This window comes from Haliotis rubra, unplaced genomic scaffold (genome assembly GCF_003918875.1).
Source record: "Haliotis rubra isolate DU_JTF1 unplaced genomic scaffold, ASM391887v1 Scf140, whole genome shotgun sequence".
Taxonomy (NCBI): Eukaryota; Metazoa; Mollusca; class Gastropoda; order Lepetellida; family Haliotidae; genus Haliotis; species Haliotis rubra.
In genome coordinates this window covers 1464101-1491107 of record NW_025765337.1, presented here as the reverse complement: position 1 = coordinate 1491107, position 27007 = coordinate 1464101, and the positions used below count along the sequence as shown (strand labels likewise).

Here is a 27007-nt window from a genome sequence, read left to right as displayed (position 1 = left end):
TGGGAGACAGTATATCCTTGTTTACAATGTTAGGGGACAATCCATCCTTGTTTACAATGTTAGGGGAGAGTACTTCCTTGTTTATAATGTTAGGGTACAGTATATCCTTGTTTACAATGTTAGGGGACAATCCATCCTTGTTTATAATGTTAGGGTACAGTATATCCTTGTTGACAATGTTTGGGAGACAGTATATCCTTGTTTACAAAGTTTGGGAGACTGTATATCCTTGCTTACAATGTTAGGGGACAATCCATCGTTGTTTACAATGTTAGGGTACAGTACATCCTTGTTTACAATGTTAGGAGACAGTATATCCTTGTTTACAATGTTAGGGGACAGTACATCCTTGTTTACAATGTTAGGAGACAGTTTATCCTTGTTTACACTGTTAGGGGACAATCCATCCTTGTTTATAGTGTTAGGGTACAGCACATCCTTGTTTACAATGTTAGGGTACAGTACATCCTTGTTTACAATGTTAGGGTACAGTACACCCTTGTTTATAATGTTAGGAGTCAGTATATCCTTGTTTATAGTGTTAGGGAACAGTACATCCTTGTTTACAATGTTAGGGTACAGTACATCCTTGTTTACAATGTTAGGGTACAGTAAATCCTTGTTTACAATGTTAGGGTACAGTACATCCTTGTTTATAATGTTAGGGTACATTATATCCTTGTTTACAATGTTAGAGTTAGTACATCCTTGTTTATAATGTTAGGGTACAGTATATCCTTCTTTACCATGTTTGGGGGACCGTACTTCCTCCTTGTGTCTCCCACCTGATGATAAATCCCGTATATTAAACCAGAGGGTATATTGATGTGTTTACTGTTATCAGGTCGCGCTGACACTTTCATGCAGGTAGTGGTGATAAGCATTCCCGGGTGTACATACATTGTAACGTGTCGATGGTGTCAAGAGACAGCCAGTATTATCTCACACCCCTCAGTCTCGCATTCAATACATCCACAGTCAATGTCCAGAGCGGATTGTGTCACATTTCAACACAGCTTTCCGTAACGCCCTTCTAAAAGTCCACATGGTATGTTTATATTATCTTTGTATAATAATTAAATTGTATCTTTATGGATATAATATAATTCAGACAAATATAAACATGTGTTCGATATCGTGGAGAGCCTCTGGTATCAGGTGGGTCACGTGTGTGAAATATTACAATTGTTCTGTAATTCTTCAGAAATATACTGGGCCTATAAGCATAAAGTCACTCATACTTGACGGTGGAAATGAAGGAAACACACAATTAAAGGCAAGGTGCTATATTGTTTTTGATCGCATGTGCTTTCAAGCAGGGTTTTGATAACGGCTGTAAGCTGTAGGTTACGTCCCATTTTTTCATTTGCTTGACATAAATCAAACAGGGCTGCAGTCGAGTAGCGCCGCCCACTCTCTCCTGGGGAATTTAAGTCTGGGCCTTTCAAACCGGGCAGTGAAATTTTTTTTGTATCTCCGCTAGATTTGAAACCTTGACCTGTGTGCAAGGTAGAGTGGAACATTCCCAGAAATCGTCTCATATTTGAAAGTTATGATGAACGTGTGGATGTCCTGTGTCGTTAGGCGCGATACCATGTGTCACAAATGCAACCGTTAGGCTACCTGTACAGATGCATGTTGTATGGTTGGAAACATGTGGGTAAATGTGTTATTCAATATGGCCTGTCTCATGACTGTGTTTGTGGGTCTGGGTCTGTGGAACCACTGATTGCTGATGATAATTATATATATATATATATATATATATATATATATATATATATATATATATATATATATATATATATATATATATATATATAGAGAGATATATATATATATATATATATATATATGATATGTATGATATGAATAGTTTACAGTAATTATGAAGTTCGTACATCGAACTAATTATCCAGTCGTCTTTATTATGTATACTGTAACACTGGTTTATAAGTATATAACCTATATAACTCTATATAATACATCGAATACATACTTCAGTTTGACAAAAAAACAAATTGATGAATAGCATAATATATTCAGAACATATGTAGTCGATTGTTCATGATTTCAAACACGCCCTAGTTAATATATATATCAGAATGAAGTTTTAATTACTTCCTTAAAATAGTAATTATCTGTGCCTCAACAGTCAATCGGAGCACCAGTTCATGTACATGACCAACAGGAGATCCAGTTCATGTACATGACCAACAGGAGATCCAGTTCATGTACATGACCAACAGGAGATCCAGTTCATGTACATGACCAACAGGAGATCCAGTTCATGTACATGACCAACAGGAGATCCAGTTCATGTACATGACCAACAGGAGATCCAGTTCATGTACATGACCACCAGGAGATCCAGTTCATTTACATGACCAACAGGAGATCCAGTTCATGTACATGACTGACTGACAGAGTTTAGTTTTACGCCGCTTTTAGCAATATTCCAGCAATATCACGGCGGGGGACACCAGAAATGGGCTTAAAGTTCATGTACATGACCAACAGGAGATCCAGTTCATGTACATGACCAACAGGAGATCCAGTTCATGTACATGACCAACAGGAGATCCAGTTCATGTACATGACCACCAGGAGATCCAGTTCATGTACATTACCACCAGGAGATCCAGTTCATGTACATGACCAACAGGAGATCCAGTTCATGTACATGACCAACAGGAGATCCAGTTCATGTACATTACCAACAGGAGATCCAGTTCATGTACATTACCAACAGGAGATCCAACTCATCTACATCACAGAGATCGGTATTTTGCTGTGAAACAATTGGTTTAGTAAACATGAGTTATTCCCCCTTGATCGGGTGACACCTTCAATGCAGCTCGAACCAGCAGAATAAATTTGAGAAATGTATATTTTCAGCGGGACAGGTTTTGCGGCCGTGCCCCAACTTACACGCATCGTGCTGGTATTATTTTTACCCGCTCAATCTTAGTTAATAATCCTGTGATTGAACTACGAAGATACTTACATTGGCACACGCATGTAGAACGTCCCTGGGTATATTCCGCGGTATGCATGGAGACATGGTCAGTTTATAACCATGGCTGTGACTGCGGGAACCAGGAAGAAGCTTTGGGTACAAACTATCCTTGGCATGTGATCAAAGATCACTTGATAGTGTATAACGTGTCGATTTCTCGGAAACGCTCACCTGGGTTTTGCACACCCACGCCTTCGTGTCAATATCTTCGCAACAGCGTTATGCATTACATCTCTGACACATGATTTACACAGATCTGCATAGACAGGGCAGTCGATAACAACACAGGGTGGAAGTTCGAGAAGTTGCAGCGACAACTTTTGCTGCACACTCCAAAGCCCCCCTGTACATTGAAAATGGATTCTTCCTTTGTGAGAGAAACGCCCACTGTCTCAAAAGGCGCCGTTGACATCGATTTGTGTTGTTTAGGGGTCTATCAATAGTCTCGACTCAGGAGTAAATAAGGTCTTTCTTTTAAATCTAAGATCTTGAAGTGGACGGATATGTCGAATGCCATCATGTGGTGATATTTGCATATTCACCTATTTCGGATTTTCTTTTGATTTACCTATTCAGTTACATCATAATATATCAATACATCATAGCCCATTTAGCAAATGTAGTATATTGCTGTTGTAGCAATAGAAGTTGCTCTATGTTCCTGTTGTAGTAACAGAAGTTGCTTTAAGTTGCTGTTGTAGTAACAGAAGTTGCTTTAAGTTGCTGTTGTAGTAATAGAAGTTGCGTTATGTTCCTGTTGTAGTAATATAAGTTGCTTTATGTTGCTGTTGTATCAATAGAAGTTGCTTTATGTTGCTATTGTAGCAATAGAAGTTGCTTTATGTTGCCATTGTAGTAATAGAAGATGCTATATGTTGTTATTGTAGCAATAGAAGTTGCTTTATGTTGCCGTTGTAGCAATAGAAGTTGCTTTATGTTGCTATTGTAGCAATAGAAGTTGCTTTAAGTTGCTGTTGCAGTAACATTGCTGTTGTAGTAATAGAAGTTGCTATATGTTGCTATTGTAGCAATAGAAGTTGCTTTATGTTGCTATTGTAGCAATAGAAGTTGCTTTATGTTGCTATTGTAGCAATAGAAGTTGATATATGTTGCTGTTGTAGCAATAGAAGCTGCTTTATGTTGCTATTGTAGCAATAGAAGTTGCGTTATGTTGCTGTTGTAGTAATAGAAGTTGCTACATGTTGCTATTGTAGCAATAGAAGTTGCTTTATGTTGCTATTGTAGCAATAGAAGTTGCTATATGTTGCTGTTGTAGCAATAGAAGCTGCTTTATGTTGCTATTGTAGCAATAGAAGTTGCTTTATGTTGCCATTGTAGTAATAGAAGTTGCTATATGTTGCTATTGTAGCAATAGAAGTTGCTTTATGTTGCTATTGTAGCAATAGAAGCTGCTATATGTTGCTGTTGTAGCAATAGAAGTTGCTATATGTTGCTGTTGTAGTAATAGAAGTTGCTATATGTTGCTATTGTAGCAATAGAAGTTGCTTTATGTTGCTATTGTAGCAATAGAAGTTGCTTTATGTTGCTGTTGTAGCTAATAGAAGTTGCTTTATGTTGCCATTGTAGCAATAGAAGTTGCTTTATGTTGCTGTTGTAGCAATAGAAGTTGCTTTATGTTGCTATTGTAGCAATAGAAGTTGCTATATGTTGCTATTGTAGCAATAGAAGTTGCTTTATGTTGCCATTGTAGCAATAGAAGTTGCTTTATGTTGCCATTGTAGCAATAGAAGTTGCTTTATGTTGCCATTGTAGCAATAGAAGTTGCTTTATGTTGCTATTGTAGTAATAGAAGTTGCTTTATGTTGCCGTTGTAGTAATAGAAGAAGTTGCTATTGTAGCAATAGAAGTTGCTTTATGTTATGTTGCTATTGTAGCAATAGAAGCTGCTTTATGTTGCCATTGTAGCAATAGAAGTTGCTTTATGTTGCTGTTGTAGCAATAGAAGTTGCTTTATGTTGCCATTGTAGCAATAGAAGTTGCTTTATGTTGCTATTGTAGCAATAGAAGTTGCTTTATGTTGCCATTGTAGCAATAGAAGTTGCTATATGTTGCTATTGTAGCAATAGAAGTTGCTTTATGTTGCTATTGTAGCAATAGAAGTTGCTATATGTTGCTGTTGTAGCAATAGAAGTTGCTTTATGTTGCTATTGTAGCAATAGAAGTTGCTTTATGTTGCTGTTGTAGTAATAGAAGTTGCTATATGTTGCTATTGTAGCAATAGAAGGTGCTATATGTTGCTATTGTAGCAATAGAAGTTGCTTTATGTTGCCATTGTAGTAATAGAAGCTGCTATATGTTGCTATTGTAGCAATAGAAGTTGCTTTATGTTGCTATTGTAGCAATAGAAGTTGCTATATGTTGCTGTTGTAGCAATAGAAGTTGCTTTATGTTGCTATTGTAGCAATAGAAGTTGCTTTAAGTTTATGTTGCAGTAACATAGCTGTTGTAGTAATAGAAGTTGCTTTATGTTGCTATTGTAGCAATAGAAGTTGCTTTATGTTGCCATTGTAGTAATAGAAGTTGCTATATGTTGCTATTGTAGCAATAGAAGTTGCTTTATGTTGCTATTGTAGCAATAGAAGTTGCCATATGTTGCTGTTGTAGTAATAGAAGTTGCTATATGTTGCTATTGTAGCAATAGAAGTTGCTATATGTTGCTATTGTAGCAATAGAAGTTGCTTTATGTTGCTGTTGTAGCAATAGAAGCTGCTTTATGTTGCCATTGTAGCAATAGAAGTTGCTTTATGTTGCTGTTGTAGCAATAGAAGCTGCTTTATGTTGCTATTGTAGCAATAGAAGTTGCTTATATGTTGCTATTGTAGCAATAGAAGTTGCTTTATGTTGCCATTGTAGCAATAGAAGTTGCTTTATGTTGCCATTGTAGTAATAGAAGTTGCTTTATGTTGCTATTGTAGCAATAGAAGCTGCTTTATGTTGCTATTGTAGCAATAGAAGTTGCTAGAAGCTGCTATATGTTGCCATTGTAGCAATAGAAGTTGCTATATGTTGCTGTTGTAGTAATAGAAGTTGCTTTATGTTGCCATTGTAGCAATAGAAGCTGCTATATGTTGCTGTTGTAGCAATAGAAGTTGCTTTATGTTGCTGTTGTAGCAATAGAAACTGTAGTGTGTTGCAGCAATAGAAGCTGCTATATGTTGCTGTTGTAGTAATAGAAGCTGCTATATGTTGCTGTTGTAGCAATAGAAGCTGCTTTATGTTGCTGTTGTAGCAATAGAAACTGCTATTTGTTGTTGTTGTAGCAATAGTAACTGCTATATGTTGCTGTTGTAGCAATAGAAACTGTAGTGTGTTGCAGGAATAGAAGCTGCTATATGTTACTATTGTAGCAATAGAAGCTGCTATATGTTGCTGTTGTAGTAATAGAAGCTGGTATATGTTGCTATTGTAGCAATGGAAGCTGCTATATGTTGCTATTGTAGCAATAGAAGCTGCTATATGTTGCTGTTGTAACAATAGAAGCTGCTTTATGTTGCTGTTGTAGCAATAGAAGCTGCTTTATGTTGCTGTTGTAACAATAGAAGCTGCTTTATGTTGCTGTTGTAGCAATAGAAGCTGCTATATGTTGCTGTTGTAGTAATAGAGACTGCTTTATGTTGCTGTTGTAGCAATAGAAGCTGCTATATGTTGCTGTTGTAGCAATAGAAACTGTAGTGTGTTGCAGCAATAGAAGCTGCTTTATGTTGCTGTTGTAGCAATAGAAGCTGCTTTATGTTGCTGTTGTAGTAATAGAAGCTGCTATATGTTGCTGTTGTAGCAATAGAAGCTGCTATATGTTGCTGTTGTAGCAATAGAAGCTGCTATATGTTGCTGTTGTAGCAATAGGAACTGTAGTGTGTTGCAGCAATAGAAGCGCAGATTGTTGCTGTTGTAATAATAGAAGACTGACTTCAGAGTGAGAGGTGTCGTTCTGATCAGTACAACATTATATTAATTAAAATGCCGACGTTTTGCAACTTGTGTTATCACCGAGACACGTCACTGCACACGAGTGTAGTCCCGCTACGACACTCTGTGCAACGATGACCCAGACGTGTTCTACTCCACCGTTGCCATGTGTTGTACAGCTGTTGTGCAGTGTACGCAACTCTCGGTGGTTGGAGATGTGCTGGGTGCAGATGTACTGGTGCTGAGCCTGTATGTGCAGACTGTGCAGTATTGTACACAGATGATTGTTTTCCTGAATCGATATGTACATACATACATTCACCGCAAACTGCTGCATGTATATCTCTCCCTTTCATCAAGTATTAGCAGGTACACAATGTCCAGGAATCTGTGTAGTGGGACACGGGTGTTATAATCGTGTTCTACCAGGTTATTTTACAGTATGTGCCTCCACCCTACCTGCAAACCCCCGTTACCTGCATCGCCTCGTCATTTCATCACCTGGAATACATTCACCAACTAACTCAATCTGGCGTGTTGAAATCAGATCACTCCACTAAATAGGTTCCTACCTATCCCCCCTTGGTTTAAGTAAGTACTATAATCTGTTTACACAATTACTCAATTCATACAGGATTGCTTGATATTTCTCCACTATTTTTACCACTGAATAGAATGACATTGTACATTTATCAACATGCAAGAACAATAATGGAGTGATTGTAATATTTATAAGATCAAGCTGGGCCCTGTCATGGCGATATTGTACAATATCGTATCTCAGTGAGTGATTGAGTGAGTATGGTTTTATGCCGTTTTTAGCAATATTCCAGCAATATCACAGCGGGGGACACCAGAAACTGGGTTCACACATTGTACCCTTGTGGGGATTCTAACCCGGGACTTCGGCGTCACGAGCGGACAGTTTAACCACTAGGCTACACCACCGCCCATATCGTATCTCACCTGCAGTGAACATGTCCATAGTGTAGGCGTATCTCACCTGTAGTGAACATGTCCATAGTGTAGGCGTATCTCACCTGTAGTGAGCATGTCCATAGTGAAGGCGTATCTCACCTTCAGTGAACATGTCCATAGTGTAGGCGTATCTCACCTTCAGTGAACATGTCCATAATGTAAGCGTATCTCACCTGTAGTGAACATGTCCATAGTGTAGGCGTATCTCACCTGCAGTGAACGTGTCCATAGTGTAGGCGTATCTCACCTGTAGTGGACATGTCCATAGTGTAGGCGTATCTCACCTGCAGTGAACGTGTCCATAGTGTAGGCGTATCTCACATGCAGTGAACATGTCCATAGTGAAGGGGTATCTTACCTGTAGCGAACATGTCCATAGTGTAGGCGTATCTCACCTATAGTGAACATGTCCATAGTGTAGGCGTATCTCACCTATTGTGAGCATGTCCATAGTGTAGGCGTATCTCACATGCAGTGAACATGTCCATAGGACAGACGTATCTGAACTGTAATGAACATGTTCCTAGAGTAGGCGTATCTCACATGTAGTGAACATGTACTGTGGAATCACGATGTACATAGTGTGGTAACAGATTTAAATGTATGTGAAACTCCGTGTCCTGATGCTTCTCTATGTATATATTCCGTCTTTCTAACAATCTTCAATTCTGATGTTATATAATGCTAATATTGTATATATTAGAGCTACGTATATTGGAAACACATGCCCAGTGTTTGTGAACTGATCTGTCAGTCTGTCATGGTAGTGTATTTCAGTTGTTCGTGAGGGTACACGGCATATTAATAAGCCCCAAGTTTCTGCTGTTTCACCCTGTTCAGAACGGAACATTTTAATGGCAACCAGTGAGGTATGTATCGAGTTCAGCCAGCTATGTTCAGTCCTCGCGTGCATTTGTTAAGAAAAAGCACAAAGTAAAACACATTCGGTAATAAACAGTTTAATCCATCTCTGAAACTCTCACAAAATCAGCCACTCGTCAGATATCGCATTCCAAACTAAACATTTGCATATACATAAACAACATCGCACCTGGCGATTAATATCACTGTGTAATGCGGTAACAAACTCCCTTGTTACAAAATAGAGGATTTGAATGAGGTACAGGTATTGTAAACAGCAGCACAACTAACTACAAAAGTCTCTAGTCATTACTGAGATCGGCCAAGAAATGGCGATTGTCGAGGTTGTATATCATGGAGCTTTCTTCTCCCGGTAGCTCAGACTCAAGGTCGTGTGAGAGCAGGTTCACCGATGTTTCGACAGGAAGGAATTTCTTAGTGTCATCCTGAAAGAAGTCATAGAAGCTCTCATCCTCTGACGAGTGACTTGAGATCCCCGGGGAAAATGAAGCAGATCGGACATTCTGGGGAGGTGTCACGTGACCTTTATGACATGCGCGTGTCAGCATGTGGTGTACAAGCATGGCCTCCAGGCGGCGCTTCTCCTCTCGTAGTTCAGACACTTCTTCCTCCAGTTTTTGTCGCTTGTTGTTTTGCTCTGAGAATAACTGAAAAGACAATACCGCATCATATTTGTGTCAAAGAGATGGGATTTCACGACTAGGCTTAAACCAGTTTATGGTTTAAAACGTTTTCAAGGATGATATACAGAATTCAGAGACATCCTGGGTGACATAAAAACCGTATATTTTATGACGTTTTTCGATCACTTTTTCATTTACAAGCTGGTAATCACAGTCGGGACGTTTCTTGATTCGAACCCATGGCCATCGTATCCTGTTGACTGTAAGGGGCGCAACTCTGCACATCGGATTTCTGCGCTTCATGCATTTGGTTCATCAATATTATCCTGATAAGTATCGGTGCGATCGCGATTCTAAGGCAAAGTGTCGATATGATGCTTGTGAGAGAGAGAGAGTGTGTTTTGGAAAGTGGAGTACCTGAAGGAATTTGTCCTGTTCCTGTCGTTTCTTCTTCCGACATCTTTGTGCTGCCACGCGGTTCTGTGCACGTCTCCGTTCCTGCTTCGCCACCTCGTCGGCTGTCAACTGCAGACAGACACCGGGAGTGAGTCGGTGGGTTGGTGCAAGGTATGAGGGTGGGAGGATGCAAGGGGGTGCGGTAGTGACGGAGTGGGGACATGGGGTACATGGTACAAATAGACGGCTTAACATAATGAGAACAGTCAGTGATGAGGCAGTTATAGCGTGTCAGCTTGAAGTCTACGATGAGCTCCGTACGTAGGGACACTACTCTTCTCATTGTGACAGATAAGGGACACTACTCTTCTCATTGTGACAGATAAGGGACACTACTCTTCTCATTGTGACAGATAAGGGACACTACTCTTCTCATTGTGACAGATAAGGGACACTACTCTTCTCATTGTGACAGATAAAGGGACTCTTCTCATTGTGACTCTACTCTTCTCATTGTGGCAGATAAGGGACACTACTCTTCTCACTGTGACAGATAAGGGACACTACTCTTCTCATTGTGACAGATAAGGGACACTACTCTTCTCATTGTGACAGATAAGGGACACTACTCTTCTCATTGTGACAGATAAGGGACTCTACTCTTCTCATTGTGGCAGATAAGGGACACTACTCTTCTCACTGTGACAGATAAGGGACACTACTCTTCTCATTGTGACAGATAAGGGACACTACTCTTCTCATTGTGACAGATAAAGGACACTACTCTTCACTTTGGATCTGGATTCAACACGCCAGTTAGTCGTGAGAGAAATAAATACACGTACATGATTTTAAAAAGCAGCAGACCTAGTTTGCAGACTATTCAAGTGTTCTCTAAGAATGAAAATAAAAATTGTAATAGCAACATATCACATCTGATGCGACCATCACATCTGATGCGACCATTGATACATCGTAGTAGAGTAGCAGTACATCGTGGTAGTAGTAGTAGTAGTAGTAGTAGTAGCAGTGCAGTAGTAGTAGTAGTAGCAGTAGTAGTAGCAGTAGCAGTAGTAGAGTAGTAGTAGTAGTAGTAGTAGTAGTAGTAGTAGTAGTAGTAGTAGTAGCAGTAGCAGTAGCAGTAGTAGTAGTAGTAGTAGTAGTAGTAGTAGTAGTAGTAGTAGTAGTAGTAGTAGTAGCAGTAGGAGGAGGACTATGGGGGCCTCCCAGCAACCTGTACTGGTCGGAATGGTGCTCCAAACATGGTGTTCATGTGACTTTGTTAATATCGTGTGATCGCACCCCTACATCGTGTGTCATATATCGCAGGGCCGCCGTCACACAGTCAGAACATGGCTGCATGCAGCGCTGGAACACGTACACGCACGGCATTGGTATTGTAATTACCATAGCGACTATATAAGTAAATATTTACACTACAACTGCCTCATGTCGATAGCGGGCTATTGTACTGGCGATAAAATCATTCTCTGTTGTCTCTTTATCATTTCTAATCCTGACCGACATCCAGTCAACTCAAAGAGAAAACCTCTCAAGTGTCCTTCCACGGAAGAATGAGAGGTATTCTTGTTGACGGAGTCTCTCTGTTCCAATTCCGTGTGTATGTCTTATTTCTGACTTGTATGTTAATTTATTTATAAATGGGGAGGAATAACGCTGGCAATCAACCGCGGTCCAGTGGAGCGTAGCCAGGGTGTACTGGTGATGCTGATGAACAGTCGTTTGAAATGGACAAAGGTTTCATTACCATGCATTGATGGAATAGATACAGTCAGTCTCTTGTCAAAGGATATGTGAATTATTTACAAATTGTTAATAACACACAAATTAATTTCCCTCAAACAATAGTTATATCCGCGTTTCTTATGTGCGTTGATTGTGTTTTAATAATCTATTATTTTGTGGGTTATTTTTATTCATAAATGTAAAACAACTACGACGAAGAACACTTTGTTGTTTAAAAGCTTAATTTTATTATTTAAGGCTGAAAGACTTCTCCAAGATACGAATGTAAGATAACGAGGCAGTGCCTACTACTCTTGCTACTACTGCTACTACTACTACTACTACTACTACTACTACTACTACTACTACTACTACTGCTGCTGCTGCTGCTGCTGCTGCTACTGCTGCTGTTTAGCATTACTACTATTATTTTTCCGACTGCTCTGAAATTCAAAAGGAAAGAAAAAGAGTCATCGCACCTCGTACACCTGCGAGTGTGTCTCCTCGTGGGTTATCTCCCCTTGACCGCTTGACAGTCGCCTCAACATTATCGCTGCTCTCAGTTCTTCCTTGAGGATGGGAGTAACTTGATGCATGCGACACGCCTCGTTCACTGCTTGCTGCAGCCGTGGGTCGGGTTTGGCTTGACCGGGATGAGGCAGATTGGCTGTCAGAATGTCATGGGTGTGGTCAATCTGGGTCCGTGTGTCCGAGTCGGTCATCGTGATCGCGTGTTCCTGAAAACATAGATGTGAATAAGATACCGGTGAAGGCGTTATAAGTAAACACGTGACGTCACGTCATCTCGAATTAACTAAACATTCAAGGGCTGGATAAAAGTAGAAAGTTCACACCGGATCACAGATAGGAGGAATGTGTTTAGTTCACACACATTGTCATCTCAATATGTTGTTTCTCGTGATCTTGCCGTGTCACGCCCATATATATGCTAATGACCTGACTGTATGCTAATGACCTGACTGTATGCTAATGACCTGACTGTATGCTAATGATCTGGCCGTACGCTAACGAATGAACGTACTTATTTTACAACAAATACCCTTTTTCACGACTGAAATTATGATAAATATATCTCAGTTGCCCGGTATGTGTCTCACACTTGCAAAGTATCCCTTGATGATATACGTCCAGTGTTATCCTACAGCGCCGACTGCGAGTTTCGCTGGAGTCAAGACGGTATTTCGTAATTGCATTGAAAAACATTTGTACTTGCATAATTTTTAATCCAACAAGAAGACCGAGTTTTGTCAAATTTGTTTCTTATTACCCGAGGGATGATGTCTTAATTCTAGGGTACCACAAGCCTCAAAGGTCCATCTTGGAGAGAAAACCAAGCCCTGACTGAACTCACAATCAAACCGATTCCACAAAGGCCAAGTAAAACTTGTCACATACATCACAGTAGACTAACAACGTGGCCCTGAAATGAACATATTTTACAGAAAAAACCAGTTCACAATAAAAAAATAATATAATGAAAAGTAGCCCTGAGACTTTCTTAATTTTCAGAAACTGTGAAAATCTAGACTTGACACACATTCTAGACTTCCATGGGTTCTCTTGGATATGTTTGTTTCAAGGTCCGTCTGTATGACAGGCTAACAGTACAGTTGTAGAAGTCGAAATAAAACATCACAATCAAATTACTACCTACAATGAAACAAATTGTTGATGCACTTACAAATCATTTCAAACATATAATGAAAGGAGACCACGGAACATGCACTATTATAATCCATTTGAAGCATATCGTCAATAAACGACGTGGTAGCTACTGACAGACAATATGTAGCAGGTGAAGCTAGTGGGTTGTAAAACATCGGCCTGACAAGCTGTGGTGGTACTGAAAGCAATGTACATAATGATACATATATCGGCGTTGCTCGAGTGCACAACGATAATCATATAACCAACAGAGGTATTATCTTCTCATTTTCAATTCAAATTGTAACCCAATCTTTTCTGCTTATTAAAAAAAATATGTAGAGTATTAAATATGTGGAGAAGACCATCAGGTCACCGAGTACATTGACTCGGGTGTTTACTGCCGTCTCCACCTGTAAACACACACCTAATACGGACATCACAAGAGGCTGGTGTATCAAGAACACACATGGAACTGGTTTGTAGTTTAAAATAATACTTGAAATAATCAAATACAATAAATAAATAAATAAAATGGAGTTGAGACTAAGGACTAGGTGAATGTGTGAAGGTAACATCACATCATAGGGGACGCAATGCATGTGCTATTACACTGGCCAATATACCAAGAACAAAGAGATGTCGTTTACAACAGATGTATTTTAGCTTGTCCTGACTGTTTAAACCTCTATATGATATCAAGAACGTTGGTTTTATACTCTCCTCGTCTGAGGTGATTTTTACAGCGGCCAAGAGCTGCAAAAATATTTTAGATCTTCGCACTTCCATTTTATATCATGTTTAACTTGTGATAATATCTTTTCATAACTATTTACATCTTTTGTACCTTTTAATCTTTATGTATTTATATAATGTATATTTTCATGTATTTTATATTTATAAGTATACACTTCTTTTAAAGTAATCATATGTTCTTAGTTTTATTTACATCTTGTAACTACTCTCTCATAACCCTGTACAGAGTGGCTTATCTGTTTATACTGTTTATATCTTAGTTCATGGACCTATATGCAATGTAATGTTGAGGCGAGACTGAAAAAGATAATCTGTCTGTCTGTAATCATATGAAATGGTCTCGAGGAACGTTGTCGACGGTACCTCCGACGTTATGAGGGTGTCCTTATGATTACTGCTATAGCTGTATAGGAGTGGACATCGCCGGGCCTCTCTCCGTCTGGTTAAATGATTAGCTTAAAACTGGAAAACGATAAATTCCTAGAGTTGAATATTTATATGAGATCTGTTCGACCACGGGGACATCTGATTGAAGAACACGCCCAAGTATCGTTTCTTTGAAAGAATTAGTAAAGTGCAGAGAAGAAAAAAATTCACAATGTTTCAGTCAGTGTCTACGTGTAAGAAACTGCAGATTCATATATTATATAAACCCGTCTTTATGCTGCACAGATATTTGTTTCATTATATCTTTTGTCCATAAATGCACAGGCTTACATCCAGTTTCTCACCTTTAAAACAAACTAATGTCAGGCATGAATGAATGACCGAGTTAGAGAATGAAACTGATAAATCGTTTACAAAAGGGATAAAAAAATAATTTAAATTAAAAACACTTGCCAGTTATAGACTTCCTACTATATCATCTCTCCGTGGATGATAGATTCATCCATATAATGTCCCTTGATTTGTCAGAACCACATCGTGTTCGAGGGTGTCACAACAGAAGTAAACCTGAAGTATGGGAAATATTGTTCCAAACAGCGTTAAACCCAACTCACTCACTCTATCGCAGCGCTCAGCAACCCATGTCGGTTTTCACATTTACAAAGTTGCATTACTGCAACATCCTTGGCCTTACACAACATATTCGTATTTTGACGCGAACACAAGTCTCGTGAATATATGGCCACTGAGATAGATGAATGATCGGGAACTGTGATAAATATATGTGCTAGCAACTTGCATAGTCCCTCATGAACTTACAAGGCTATATATGTATGTACATCTGTCAATGTGGTTACGTTGTCATTGGAACTATAAATATACTACACCAACTGCGGACTTATTAATGTAGACAACAAAAGCCAACTGCACCGTGTTCTACATGAATTCAAATAAATCATTATTAACATACACTAACGCATTCTCCATTTAATACAGCAAGGTCATTCAGTGCATTTCATCATCCTCCGCCGGGGTGAGCGAGTACATTACGATCGCCCGGGATTTGCTTAATTAATGTAATTTGTGTAGAAAAGATCAGCCCAACAGTGTATCCAGTCAGTTGTGGGCACGCACCGATAGACTGTACCCTACGACCAAAGTGTACTGCCTAAATATTATGTGATTATCTATTCATATATGGTTGTTTACGACAGAGCGTATCGACATGTTCTGTTGCATGAAGCAATACGCCCATAGACAACAGCTGATCCAGCGGGAGCCACTTCGGGCATAGAGACAAGGGTTCTGCGCCTCAACATATATATCCCTTGGAACCTTACAATATGGGGCAATACTCGTAATTATTCCATTCCACTTGTACTGAAACACATTAATCATCATAACAACAGTTGTATTTGTGGCGAGTTCACTGTTTGCACTGGCTGGAACAGTTTCTGCGTAAATGCGTAGGGGCCATCGGAGCTGTTGTCATATCTCTGTCATCACTCTGACCCATATCCATCATTGTAAACTAGAAATCTGTTAAACGTGCATATCAAATTCATATTTCGAGCATCGACTGTGAATCAAATATTCTATTGCGCAGCGAAGCATTTAATATCGTGATCCTACAGAGAAATAACGATGAAGCGTGTCATTAAGTTGTGTGGCTGTATCGGTTTATAGTCAATATACAGGCGGAATGGACTGTCATGTTGTGTATATCTCTAAATTACATATATGGTCACACACAGCTTTATACTCCCGCCCGACTAACCCACTGACCCACTAAATGGGCGGGACATCAATAATATTGTATTCCTTTCATGAACAAGGTAATATCTGATAAATGGTTGTTTTAACGGCTTCGCGCTTTATTGACAAGAACACCGATTTAACCCTTAACCGGCTTTTAGCCGTGGGATTAGCCCTGAAAGTAACGATATTAATGTACATAACAGGTATATGTCGCGTGGACCAGGCCAGCTCGGGCACCGTGTGTAACATTTATAGTTTAATAATTCACGTAGTCACGGTCATAATCTAGAGAATACACACAAAACAAGCAAATATTCTTTAGATGTACAAACTGAATCTGCACCTGAGCATACACACAAGTGTTTGGGAAAAAAATTTTAAATAAGATCTTCTTTGAGTCAATACTAATACCATTTCAAAAGTCGCAATTGCATATGTAATGAACAAGACATGATAATGATAAAACATTGCAAGGGGTTTGGTTGGGGGTATGTCTTTTTTGTTGAAAGAATTGAGCTGACATTTTCATTAAAAATATCCACTACATATCTGTGATACATAACTTTGTTTAGAATATTTTCTAAAACATTATCACACCGGGAAGGTTTTTAAAAAAATTCAGATATCATGTGGATTCTGTTTTCTTCCTGTTTTCAACATTTCACTGTCGTCAACGTCGTCCAACATTCGCGTGGAATTAAGACTTAAACCACTTAGTGAATACTTCATATGATAAACGCAATGAATAAAATGCCATATTCCTTGTCAGCCAGAGCGTCACACATTTCATGTACCGTTACAGAACAAATCAAAGATTGATCAAATGTTATACAGTTTAGCCTGGGTCTTCTGTTCCTACAGTAAGACCTTTCATTAATTTCATTAGAATCATAATAATACAATTTAACAGAATTTAAATTAAGTCGGACACCCGTTTTCGTTTAGACGATAGACCTGTAAAACCTATCCAGTAAAACCAGTATGACGTATGAAATATCGTAAAACCAGTATGTAGCGTAAAATGTGAAATATAACAGTAAAACCAGTATGTAGACTGTGAAATATAACAGTAAAACCAGTATGTAGACGTAAAATGTGAAATATAACAGTAAAACCAGTATGTAGACGTAAAATGTGAAATATAACAGTAAAACCAGTATGTAGACGTAAAATGTGAAATATAACAGTAAAACCAGTATGTAGACGTAAAATGTGAAATATAACAGTAAAAAATATAATAGTAAAACCAGTATGTAGACGTAAAATGTGAAATGTTGATGTGACAACAACAAAAAAAAAAGAAAAAAAAGAAAAGAAACCCAACTGTGACCATGACGATGAGAGTCCCCATGAACCCGTCTCAAGGCAACACACAGCAATAGTGTATCTGAAACAGGGGCCGGCAGTTCCCTATCGGAAAGGGGGGTCGAAACAAAAAAAAAAAAAAGAGCTAAAACATCACATAACGGCATCGGGCACAGAAAGGTTGGAGTCATTGTAAACAGTAACCCCTTCTGACTACAGACTCTGGCAATAGCGGACACGCATGACTTGTTCTTCTGTCTTACCCTCGCAGGTGAAACAAACCACACCTGTTTGTTATATTTAATACTGTGTTATAGAAGGTAAACTACACAATTGCACCACATTAACACGTTCGGCAAGAAGCTGTGTGGCTGTCATGGTTAGCTTGTCTGTGGCCGTGGTTTTATCGTTCTGTACCCAGCCATCTGGTTATCTCACTTCTCATCGGATAATTTAAACCTACGCAAAAAACTTTCCAAACTGAGTCACCTGGTTCGGAGGTTGTAACTGACCTGGAGTTTATATTGTAACTCCCACGTTTGAAGTATCCCAGATGTGTCATGTGTTGACAGCTATGTCTCAGGCAGTCCCGCCCCCTGTCCGTTACGCCTGATCGGCTGTATCATCACTCAAGCATATCGATTAAAATCGTTTTAGCTTTATAATTGACACAGGGTCAAGTGATGCATATATCTGCCAGTCACTAGTGACTATATGTGATAACACTCGACACCCTCAGAGTATGAAACCCAGTTATCTGTCATTACTTGTAATAATCAGGATTAGCTACTAATTATTAATGTTCAGAATTATACATCATCATAATATATCATGGTGCACGGTAGTTTTTAGTTAGGGGTGGAGTTGGAGTAAAATTCTAACATGCACAAAAATGCCTTTTGTCTCAAACAGAAACATATCATATCACCATATTCTCAATACATGTTTAGATATCTATTTATATTATTGAGTGGGGAGGGCACAGTTAATTTTTCCTGAATATCCCGCATTTCCAGGTTTGGGATCATTGTTGGCCAAAACCCCAGAGCAAATTTGTTTACAGGACTATGGGCAACATGTCAACAATTTAGGGTATAAGATTAGGCGGAATATCGAATGAGCGAGCCCTAACGCCTCGCTTCAGATCTGCATAACGGCAGACGAACTGGTTGAATGCCGGGTGTTGACAGATAACTGGGTTGACTGCAGGTGTCGGGAGATGACAGATAACTGGGTTGACTGCAGGTGTCGGGAAATGACAGATAACTGGGTTGACTGCAGGTGTGGAGTGTTCTCCCAATATAATTATGTAGTTGTAAGTCAGGCTGAGGTTACACCTGTCACACAAGGGCATGCACTTACTGTCAGGAATGCACACACAAAGTGCAGGAACATGAAAACCACCTGTAGCCGGCTTAGATCTGCCCCCTTGGCAGCACGGTGTGTATACATAGTGCTGCACCCGTGTACTACAGTGACGGTAAGTGGACTACAAAAAATACTTGTCCAGCGTCACGGAAACTAAAACAAAACATAAAGTCAAACCCAATGCTCATCTTCCATTGCTTTCATAATTGGGACCAGGCCAAGTTGTGTGTCCTTAACACGGATATTATTTCATAGAAGTATTTAGTTAGGATCGGCTTCTGCGTAAATACGTTCTTCCGATAAGGTGAATTTCAAATAAACCTGTTGCGACAGTTGGCAGTATATGGGCCAAGTGCGGCTGTTCAGACGAAACTGTAGCCTGTAATGATCAGGTCTGGCAAGTTTTTAAACGGATGGATATCATAATATATGTTGAGGAATATACATCATCATAATATATAAGCGAGTGTAAGACTCGCGACGGGGCACTGTGGAGCTTTGTTTTTGTTAAGTTCAAACAATTATATTTACACTGTAAAGACGTGCTATCTGTGATTTTACTGTTTATGAATACCAGCGATATCAGTGTCAATATCAGTGTAGCATCTGGCCCAGCACCAGACCACACCACCACAGAGACCTTTCGCTTCTATACTGCATATGACGTCAATACCATTGTTAATTTCAATCATAACAGGAAAAAGACACTGTGATGTCAAACAATGATTATTGTATCGGTAGATGTGATGAAAACAATGAACCTTTATCGTCTTGATTGACAGTAATGGACATAAGTAATCAATTTCAAACCGCGCCTTGTATCTCGAGCCGTGTAAAGACTCGGCACTGGTATACATTCATGGCCAGCGGAGATGTATATGCTTTACAGAGGTCGAGGAGTACAAGCGAGCGGCCCTGAGCTGTTCGGAAAACATCATCAGTGACGAATATGCAAATTGGAGCTAATGCGCACGTTTGTTACCTTATTTTCATCCATAAATGTCAGATCATTTGCCAACACCTTCATGTCCGATTTTTTTCATAATTATGTTCATATATTATGTTTAACATTTCGCCCATGACGTAATTTGGTCTAGATTTGAACAAAAACACAATTGTTTTATGAATATAAGACAACATTTATACATTTCGCATTACAAAAAGTTACCCAGCGCCTTTTGTCGGTGTACAGCATATATACTCCATGCCCTACTTACATGAGGCGACAGCGGACAAAGTGGCTGGCAATATGCCATCTTTGTTCCTTTCAAAACAGAAATCGACACCGGCTATGAACTCTTGAAATATATACATGTCTTTTCAAATTCTATTGTTTATTACTTTTTGACAGATGTGTAAGGGTAATTAGTGAGTAATGTCCGTGTTTGTGTGGATGTAAGCGTGTTCTGCTACATCACTGTGCAGCGATAGTGGTGACCGGTGGTATGACTCACCAGTGGAAATTGACATGCAAGTTGGTGAAATGTACATACATGTGTGTATGCCATAGCTGTGAAGCATGACTGATTGCTGGTGAAGACACCGCTACTACATGTGTTTACCTTGCACAGATATAGACATGCTTCAAGCAAATCATAACAACGCCGCATAAGAAAGCAGAGAAATAGTATTTAGTTGGTATAGACAAACGGTGGTGTCAACTTGCATATGAATACATTGTTTATAAAATTCATTACGATGAGTATTTATATTATAAATATTGCTATGAAACGGTATGTGGCGAATGAATGTAACGTTGAATATAACAGATAAACAATGTCTCGACATGCAATAACCTCTCCCAGACAGTCGTTTGACACGCTTTTCAGCGAGAACAAACAGACCAATCCATAACCAACAAACGTCAGCTCATTGAATAACGTTTAGTGACATTGTCACGCCATCCACTGGGCTAGGTGGTCCATCTGAAAGTGACAAGGGGTATATGCAATAGATCACAGAGGCACGAATGTACTCTCAAAAAGCAAGCACCTGCAGTCTAACATTATTCATATTGAGGCTCAATTAACACAAGAGAAATGAGTTTACAATACCTTTAAAATATCCCAGTACCTCGGTGTTGTTTCCTCGACCGTTTCAACACTCCATCTGAGGCGTAGAGCTTGCCGAGACCTGTTATATACAAGCTGTCAATCATCGGCACGCGAACCATAGTCGACAACGCCCCTCTGACCTATTTAGTCAACGTCTATGACGAGATTGTTTGACTTATTTAAAAGCCCCACCGCCACATTTCGTTACCGCCAGGTATATGGCTCGACTGTAGCGACAGTACAGACGTGAATATTGATTGATAAACTGTCGCACATTGCACAGACCCACCTGAACACAGGAACCAGGCCGAGCCGAGCATACTTATTACTAATCACTATAAATAGCCCAGCAGGGGAATCCCCTCTCCGAGCAACGGAACGGCTTGTCTGGTGTCAAGGCTACAAGACAAGCATTATCATACACGCTGAATATTATAACCAATGTATAGTGGGCGCATTCAACTCATCGTATTCAACTCCATATATGGTTCAGGTGTAACAAGGAAAAATGCGTTTCGAGATTGTTTCTTTAAATAATGCTACCGACTAGTTGTTTTTTAATTCCTTGTGGGATAGGTTTGCCCATTCCTGAACGGAGTTTGTTGTCTCAGATATGTTCTGTTTTGTATAAACTCGAAGTATGGCGTCATTAAACAATATCACCCACAGATACCCAAACGATCTTCAATGATCTGTAATATCAGTTGGTTGTCGCCAAACATATTTAAATAGTTATAAACTAATTATCGATATCTCGCTCTGTCTGTAAAGAGAGACCTCGACTGCTGCTGCGGTCAGTTTGGGCAATATACATAATTTACGTTCATGTTTGGTCAACATTCATCTGTGGCCTTGTCTCGCGCCCCTTTCCCGCCTGCCCGGTATCGTATAGTTGCAACCTACAAAACCCTCGACAACATTCCGGGGCCATAGCGACGTCATCCTCCGTCCGCCTGTATCTCGTTACTAACGCACCTGTGTATTCCGACCACGTCATCCTCCGTCCGCTTGTATCTCGTTACTAAGGCACCTGTGTATTCCGACCACGTCATCCTCCGTCCGCCTGTATCTCGTTACTAACTCACCTGTGTATTCCTAAGGACCACGTCATCCTCGTCGTCCGTTACTAAGGCACCTGTGTATTGTATCTCGTTACTAACACACCTGTGTATTCCGACCACGTCATCCTCCGTCCGCCTGTATCTCGTTACTAACGCACCTGTGTATTCCGACCACATCATCCTCCGTCCGCTTGTATCTCGTTACTAACGCACCTGTGTATTCCGACCACATCAGCCTCTGTCTAACTAGGGCCCGCTATTGAAGTCATCCTCCGTCCGCCTGTATCCCCTTATTATTCCGACCACGTCATCCTCCGTCCGCCTGTATCTCGTTACTAACGCACCTGTGTATTCCGACCACGTCATCCTCCGTCCGCCTGTATCTCGTTACTAAATCACCTGTGTATTCCGACCACGTCATCTTCCGTCCGCTTGTATCTCGTTACTAAAGCACCTGTGTATTCCGACCACGTCATCCTCCGTCAGCTTGTATCTCGTTACTAACGCACCTGTGTATTCCGACCACGTCATCCTCCGTCAGCTTGTATCTCGTTACTAACGCACCTGTGTATTCCGACCACATCAGCCTCTGTCTAACTAGGGCCCGGGCCCCCGCGATTGTCCGCCTGTACGTTATTAACGCACCTATTATTCCGACCACCTCAGTATCTGTAAAACAAAGACCCTGTTATTGACACCTGATATTTCCTCCTCTGTCACCCTAGGTGTCCATCTGAGACTCGATATCCCAAACCTTTTTAAAACATTTTTACAAAATATATGATTTCTTTCGTTGCTGAAGGTACTACCCAACATATTGTCATTATGTACTACAGACTATTCTAACCCAGCCCACCCCGTGTGTACATGGGTTCCAGGAAGTGCCCTGACTCTTCAAACTAGTCTCAGACTGAATGATTGTCACCCCACCCAGCTGTGTACCGGGCCGTGTCCACGAAGCAGTCCGACCATGACCCACCAGCTATAGGTCAATGTGACCGTTACTGCTACAGCATACCAGATCCGAGTATCATGGTCTCTTTGGGTCACGCAAAACATTAAAAAATACTCTAACACCGCGCATGTTTGAAGAGAATTGTTTGAAAATATATATAAATTAAAGGATTGTGAAGATGTCCCTGACCCACTGTTCGAGTCGCTTGATGCACGTGGGACATGTTCCTTGTGCACTTCGCCCTTTAGCCACCCAAATTATGAAACACATGTCCGGGGCTAGTATGTAATTCATGAAGGACCAACTCGAGCACAGATGTCAGTTATCTGAATTCTTACACATGTTGATGGAAACACGCAAAATCTAATTAAGGAAAGAATAAGTTCAACGAAATGCTTCCAAATTGCTCGTGCTGTACATGCAGTGCCTAGAACAGGTCACGAATCCATCACATATATACCCCGATCATAGACAGATTAACTTGGAGGCAGTATATGTGCCATTATTAATACCACGGGATTGGTTTCAACTCGACGTGAGGAAAGTACGTGTTTGAAGAACAAAGGACTCATAGTGAATGCGTGGGAGTTGACTGGTATGTGAATGAGAAGGCAAGATAACTTTCCGTCATTACCCGTAAGATCCGGGTTAGAATCGGTCTTCAGTAACCCATGCTTGTCGTAAGAGGCGACAAGGATCAGGCGGTCAGGCTCGCTGACTTGGTTGGTACATGTCAGTTGCGCAGATCGAGGCTTATGCTGTTGATCACTGGATTGTCTGGTCCAGACTCAGTTAATCACAGACAGCCGCCATATAGCTGGAATATTGCTGAGTGATGGCGTCAGACAACTAACAAACAAGCGAAACATTAGCAATTGATGTTTACCAATTCAGGTTGTTGTTTCACAGCAAAAGACATTGTTCGCTACAGGCCACGTTAACACTTATATCAAGCCCCGTTCACATGCACCTATTTGCACACATATGTATAAATACACACATGAGCAAACTTTACATACGTGTGTAAATGTGTCATGTGAACGCTTTTACACACGTATGTAAATATACACTAGGAGCAAATTTACATGTGGTCAGGACCAGGTGCAAAAGTATATTTACACATGTGCAAATTTGCACTTGCGAGTAAATTGTGTCATGTCATCTTCATTTAGGGTAAAAGTTACATATTACATAACCAAAACATGTCATATGGTCTGACAAATGGTGGACTTCCCAACACCAAACAAATTCCCCACAGTTCTATGTTCTGAAGTTGAAGCCATCCAGCTTGGTCACTAGCTTTTAAGTAATCCTGCAGTTGTGTGCAGATAAGATCGAAAACCCCTTTATTCATTCGAAAATTATCGTACCAGTCTTCGTCGTCACTAGTTTTATTCATGTCGTTCCAGCCTACAGACAGTCTTTCTTGTGACAGACCTATTGCAAGAGCAGTACATATCTAATACTGTGTTTGTCTTCTAAAGCGCCAGTGATAAGAGAACATCTTTCTCTGTTGAAGTTTAGAGATTAAATGAGACAATTTAATGCATTTATTATTTACACTTTCAAGTTTACTAGACCGCCTCCGTGGTGTAGTGGTTAGAGCGTCCGCCCGGAGAGCGAAAGGTTGCGGGTTCGATCCCCGACCGCGTCATACCAAAGACGTTAAAATATGGTACTTGTTGGTCCCTGCCTGGTGCTCGGCATTAATGGGTACAACAAGGACTGGTCGGCTCGGAGTCAGTATAATGTGTCTGAGTGGGGTATTCATGCTTCACTGCGGCATGGTATCTCAGTGGGCTAACACTATAAAACCAGCTTCAGTCGGGGCTAGTACAAGCAGCCGCACATACACATACACACGCATGCACGTCGTCATATGAGCGAAATATTCCCAAGCACGACGTTAAACCCAATTTCACCTCACCTCAAGTTTACTCACTCAACATAAATTCCATGTGAACGCAAAGTAAATTTACTATTACACACGTAGGTCTACTCCCATTTGTGAGAACTCCCAGTTGTGAGACTCCCAGTTGTGAGACAGTGGAGTAGGTAATTAACAAAGAAAACACACCATACTCCCCTATCTGATAGAATGGATTAACCCTAGCTAATTACTGATTTGCTGTGTAACTGAATCTTGTGGAAGTCTTAATGAAACTTTATAAGATAAATTGATTAACATACACTTTGTGTAGGTAACTTCGTGATCATTTGAAAGAGAAATTAATTTACCTACTCAGATTTTACACCCGTCTCCGAAACTACAAGATATAGTTTAAGAAATAACTCTGAAATACAAGTTTACAGTCGTACTGCCTCTTATGCCAAATCCTTTTTACCCGGCACTACCCGTTATAACCTGGATACCATTTTGAACGGAAACAAAGAATTTACTCCTTGTGTAAACCAGAAAATAGTTGAATCTGTCCACGATTATATCATCAAGACACAGGAAAATACTTAAATTAATTCAACAACCTTCTCATGATTGATTTATATTCCTGCAATAGCTTGTTAGACACACACAACTGTAACTCTCTAATTATGACTACTTAGAGAATAGTTGTATTTGATGTATACTTAAAAATATATTTATGCAATAGTCAATATCGATGACGTCACATCCTCCATTTCATTTTGTATTTTATGTTGCATGGGAGCGGTGTTAACATAAGCAGTAATGCTTGCTCACCAATCCCAATTCATTTTCATAAATAATAATAAAATATGTGTAAACCAAAATGACTTTCAAACTTCATAATAGTCTATTTTTTTCTGTGTAAATAGAATCTTTGATAATCTTTTTCATTAATCTACTCATCAATGACTCCTGTGGGTACTCTTCAACAACTGGGCTGATCCCACTTTCATTGTAGGGATGTGGAAACACCACCTATGTGCACTGAACCATTAATTAATGTGTCTCACAACTGGGAGTTCTCACAAATGGGAGGACACCCACACGTATGTATATTTGCAAATTTACTTACATGAGTAAATTTTGTGCATGTGAATGGGTACAACTGCCAAACCTCTGCTGCTTCCCTAGACTAGCAACTAGTCTCTGAAATGAGCATATTTTGCAGAAAAAAGTTCACAGAAAAAAAGTAAAATATAATGAAAAGGAGCCCTGAGACATCCCTGAAGCTGTGGAAATCTAGACCTGCCACATTTTCTAGACTTGCGTGGGCTTTCTTGGATATATTTGCTTCAGGAATGTATTTAAGTTGTTTTGTATTATTTAAACCTGGCCGACTTTAATTAGTGTCTGTCTGAAGACAGTGACCAAGTCGTAAGTTGTGTTTGTTGAACACATATACCTGAAGTCACCAGGCTGGACACAGTTCCTCGCGACACCTGGTATGGATCGACACCTGCGTGCATATCTGACATGCTTGCACTGCAGGTGTCAGGATATCGACCTTCTAATGCAAACAGTGCATGCATGCAGATATATCTTTAGTCATCAGCGGACACAAGTGAAATGAACAAATGTCGATAACAGTGGTGACATTTATCACGAGGTGTTTATTAGCTCTGTACAGTCAATATTCAAGGAATTTTAGGATTTACGGAATAAGGAAAATCCCAGAGAATGTGCTTTGTCACGTGTAATGCTATCTTACGACGGGTCATCGGGTTGGATTATCGATTTAAGATATATGTGTAAATTCGACCGTCTTTTGCTACATATTTTAGATATATGCTATGAATGTATCTGTCCATTTATTGAATCGACCGTCATATATGTCCATTTATCGATACATATTTTATCATCCTGTTTATCGATTGCTATGAATCTCATATCTGTCCATTTATCGATTGATGTCCAAATCTCATATATCTGTCCATTTATCGAATGAATCTCATATCTGTCCATTTATCGATTGCATGGCATTTTATGAACCATATATGTCCATGAATCTCATATATGTCCATTTATCGATTGCTATGCATATCTGTCCATTTATCGAACTAAAATGTCCATTTATCGATTGATATAGATCTCATATCTGTCCATTTATCGATTGATATAAATCTCATATCTGTCCATTTATCGATTGATATAAATCTCATATCTGTCCATGAATACCATGGCAACCACTTTCAGTGCAAACTAA

The 27007-nt window shown here is 39.8% G+C and overlaps 1 protein-coding gene across 1 annotated transcript; it reads right to left on the bottom strand.

The window, feature by feature from the left end:
* Nucleotides 1-8867: 8867 nt before the first annotated feature.
* On the bottom strand, nucleotides 8868-15862 carry LOC124268854 (cyclic AMP-dependent transcription factor ATF-3-like). The gene is made up of 4 exons (XM_046703881.1): nucleotides 15778-15862; nucleotides 12051-12308; nucleotides 9847-9954; nucleotides 8868-9453 (listed from the first exon to the last, which is right to left on the bottom strand). The coding sequence occupies exons 1-4, from the start codon at nucleotides 15778-15780 to the stop codon at nucleotides 9088-9090; spliced, it is 735 nt and encodes a 244-aa protein (XP_046559837.1). The 5' UTR covers nucleotides 15781-15862; the 3' UTR covers nucleotides 8868-9087.
* Nucleotides 15863-27007: the final 11145 nt, after the last annotated feature.

Excerpts from the sequence above, each read along its gene's own strand:
- LOC124268854 (XM_046703881.1), bottom strand. Across the intron at positions 9,955-12,050 it reads CACACTCGCAGGTGTACGAG|TTGACAGCCGACGAGGTGGC; the intron begins GTGCGATGACTC and ends GTCTGTCTGCAG. Across the intron at positions 9,454-9,846 it reads AACAGGACAAATTCCTTCAG|TTATTCTCAGAGCAAAACAA; the intron begins GTACTCCACTTT and ends TTGTCTTTTCAG.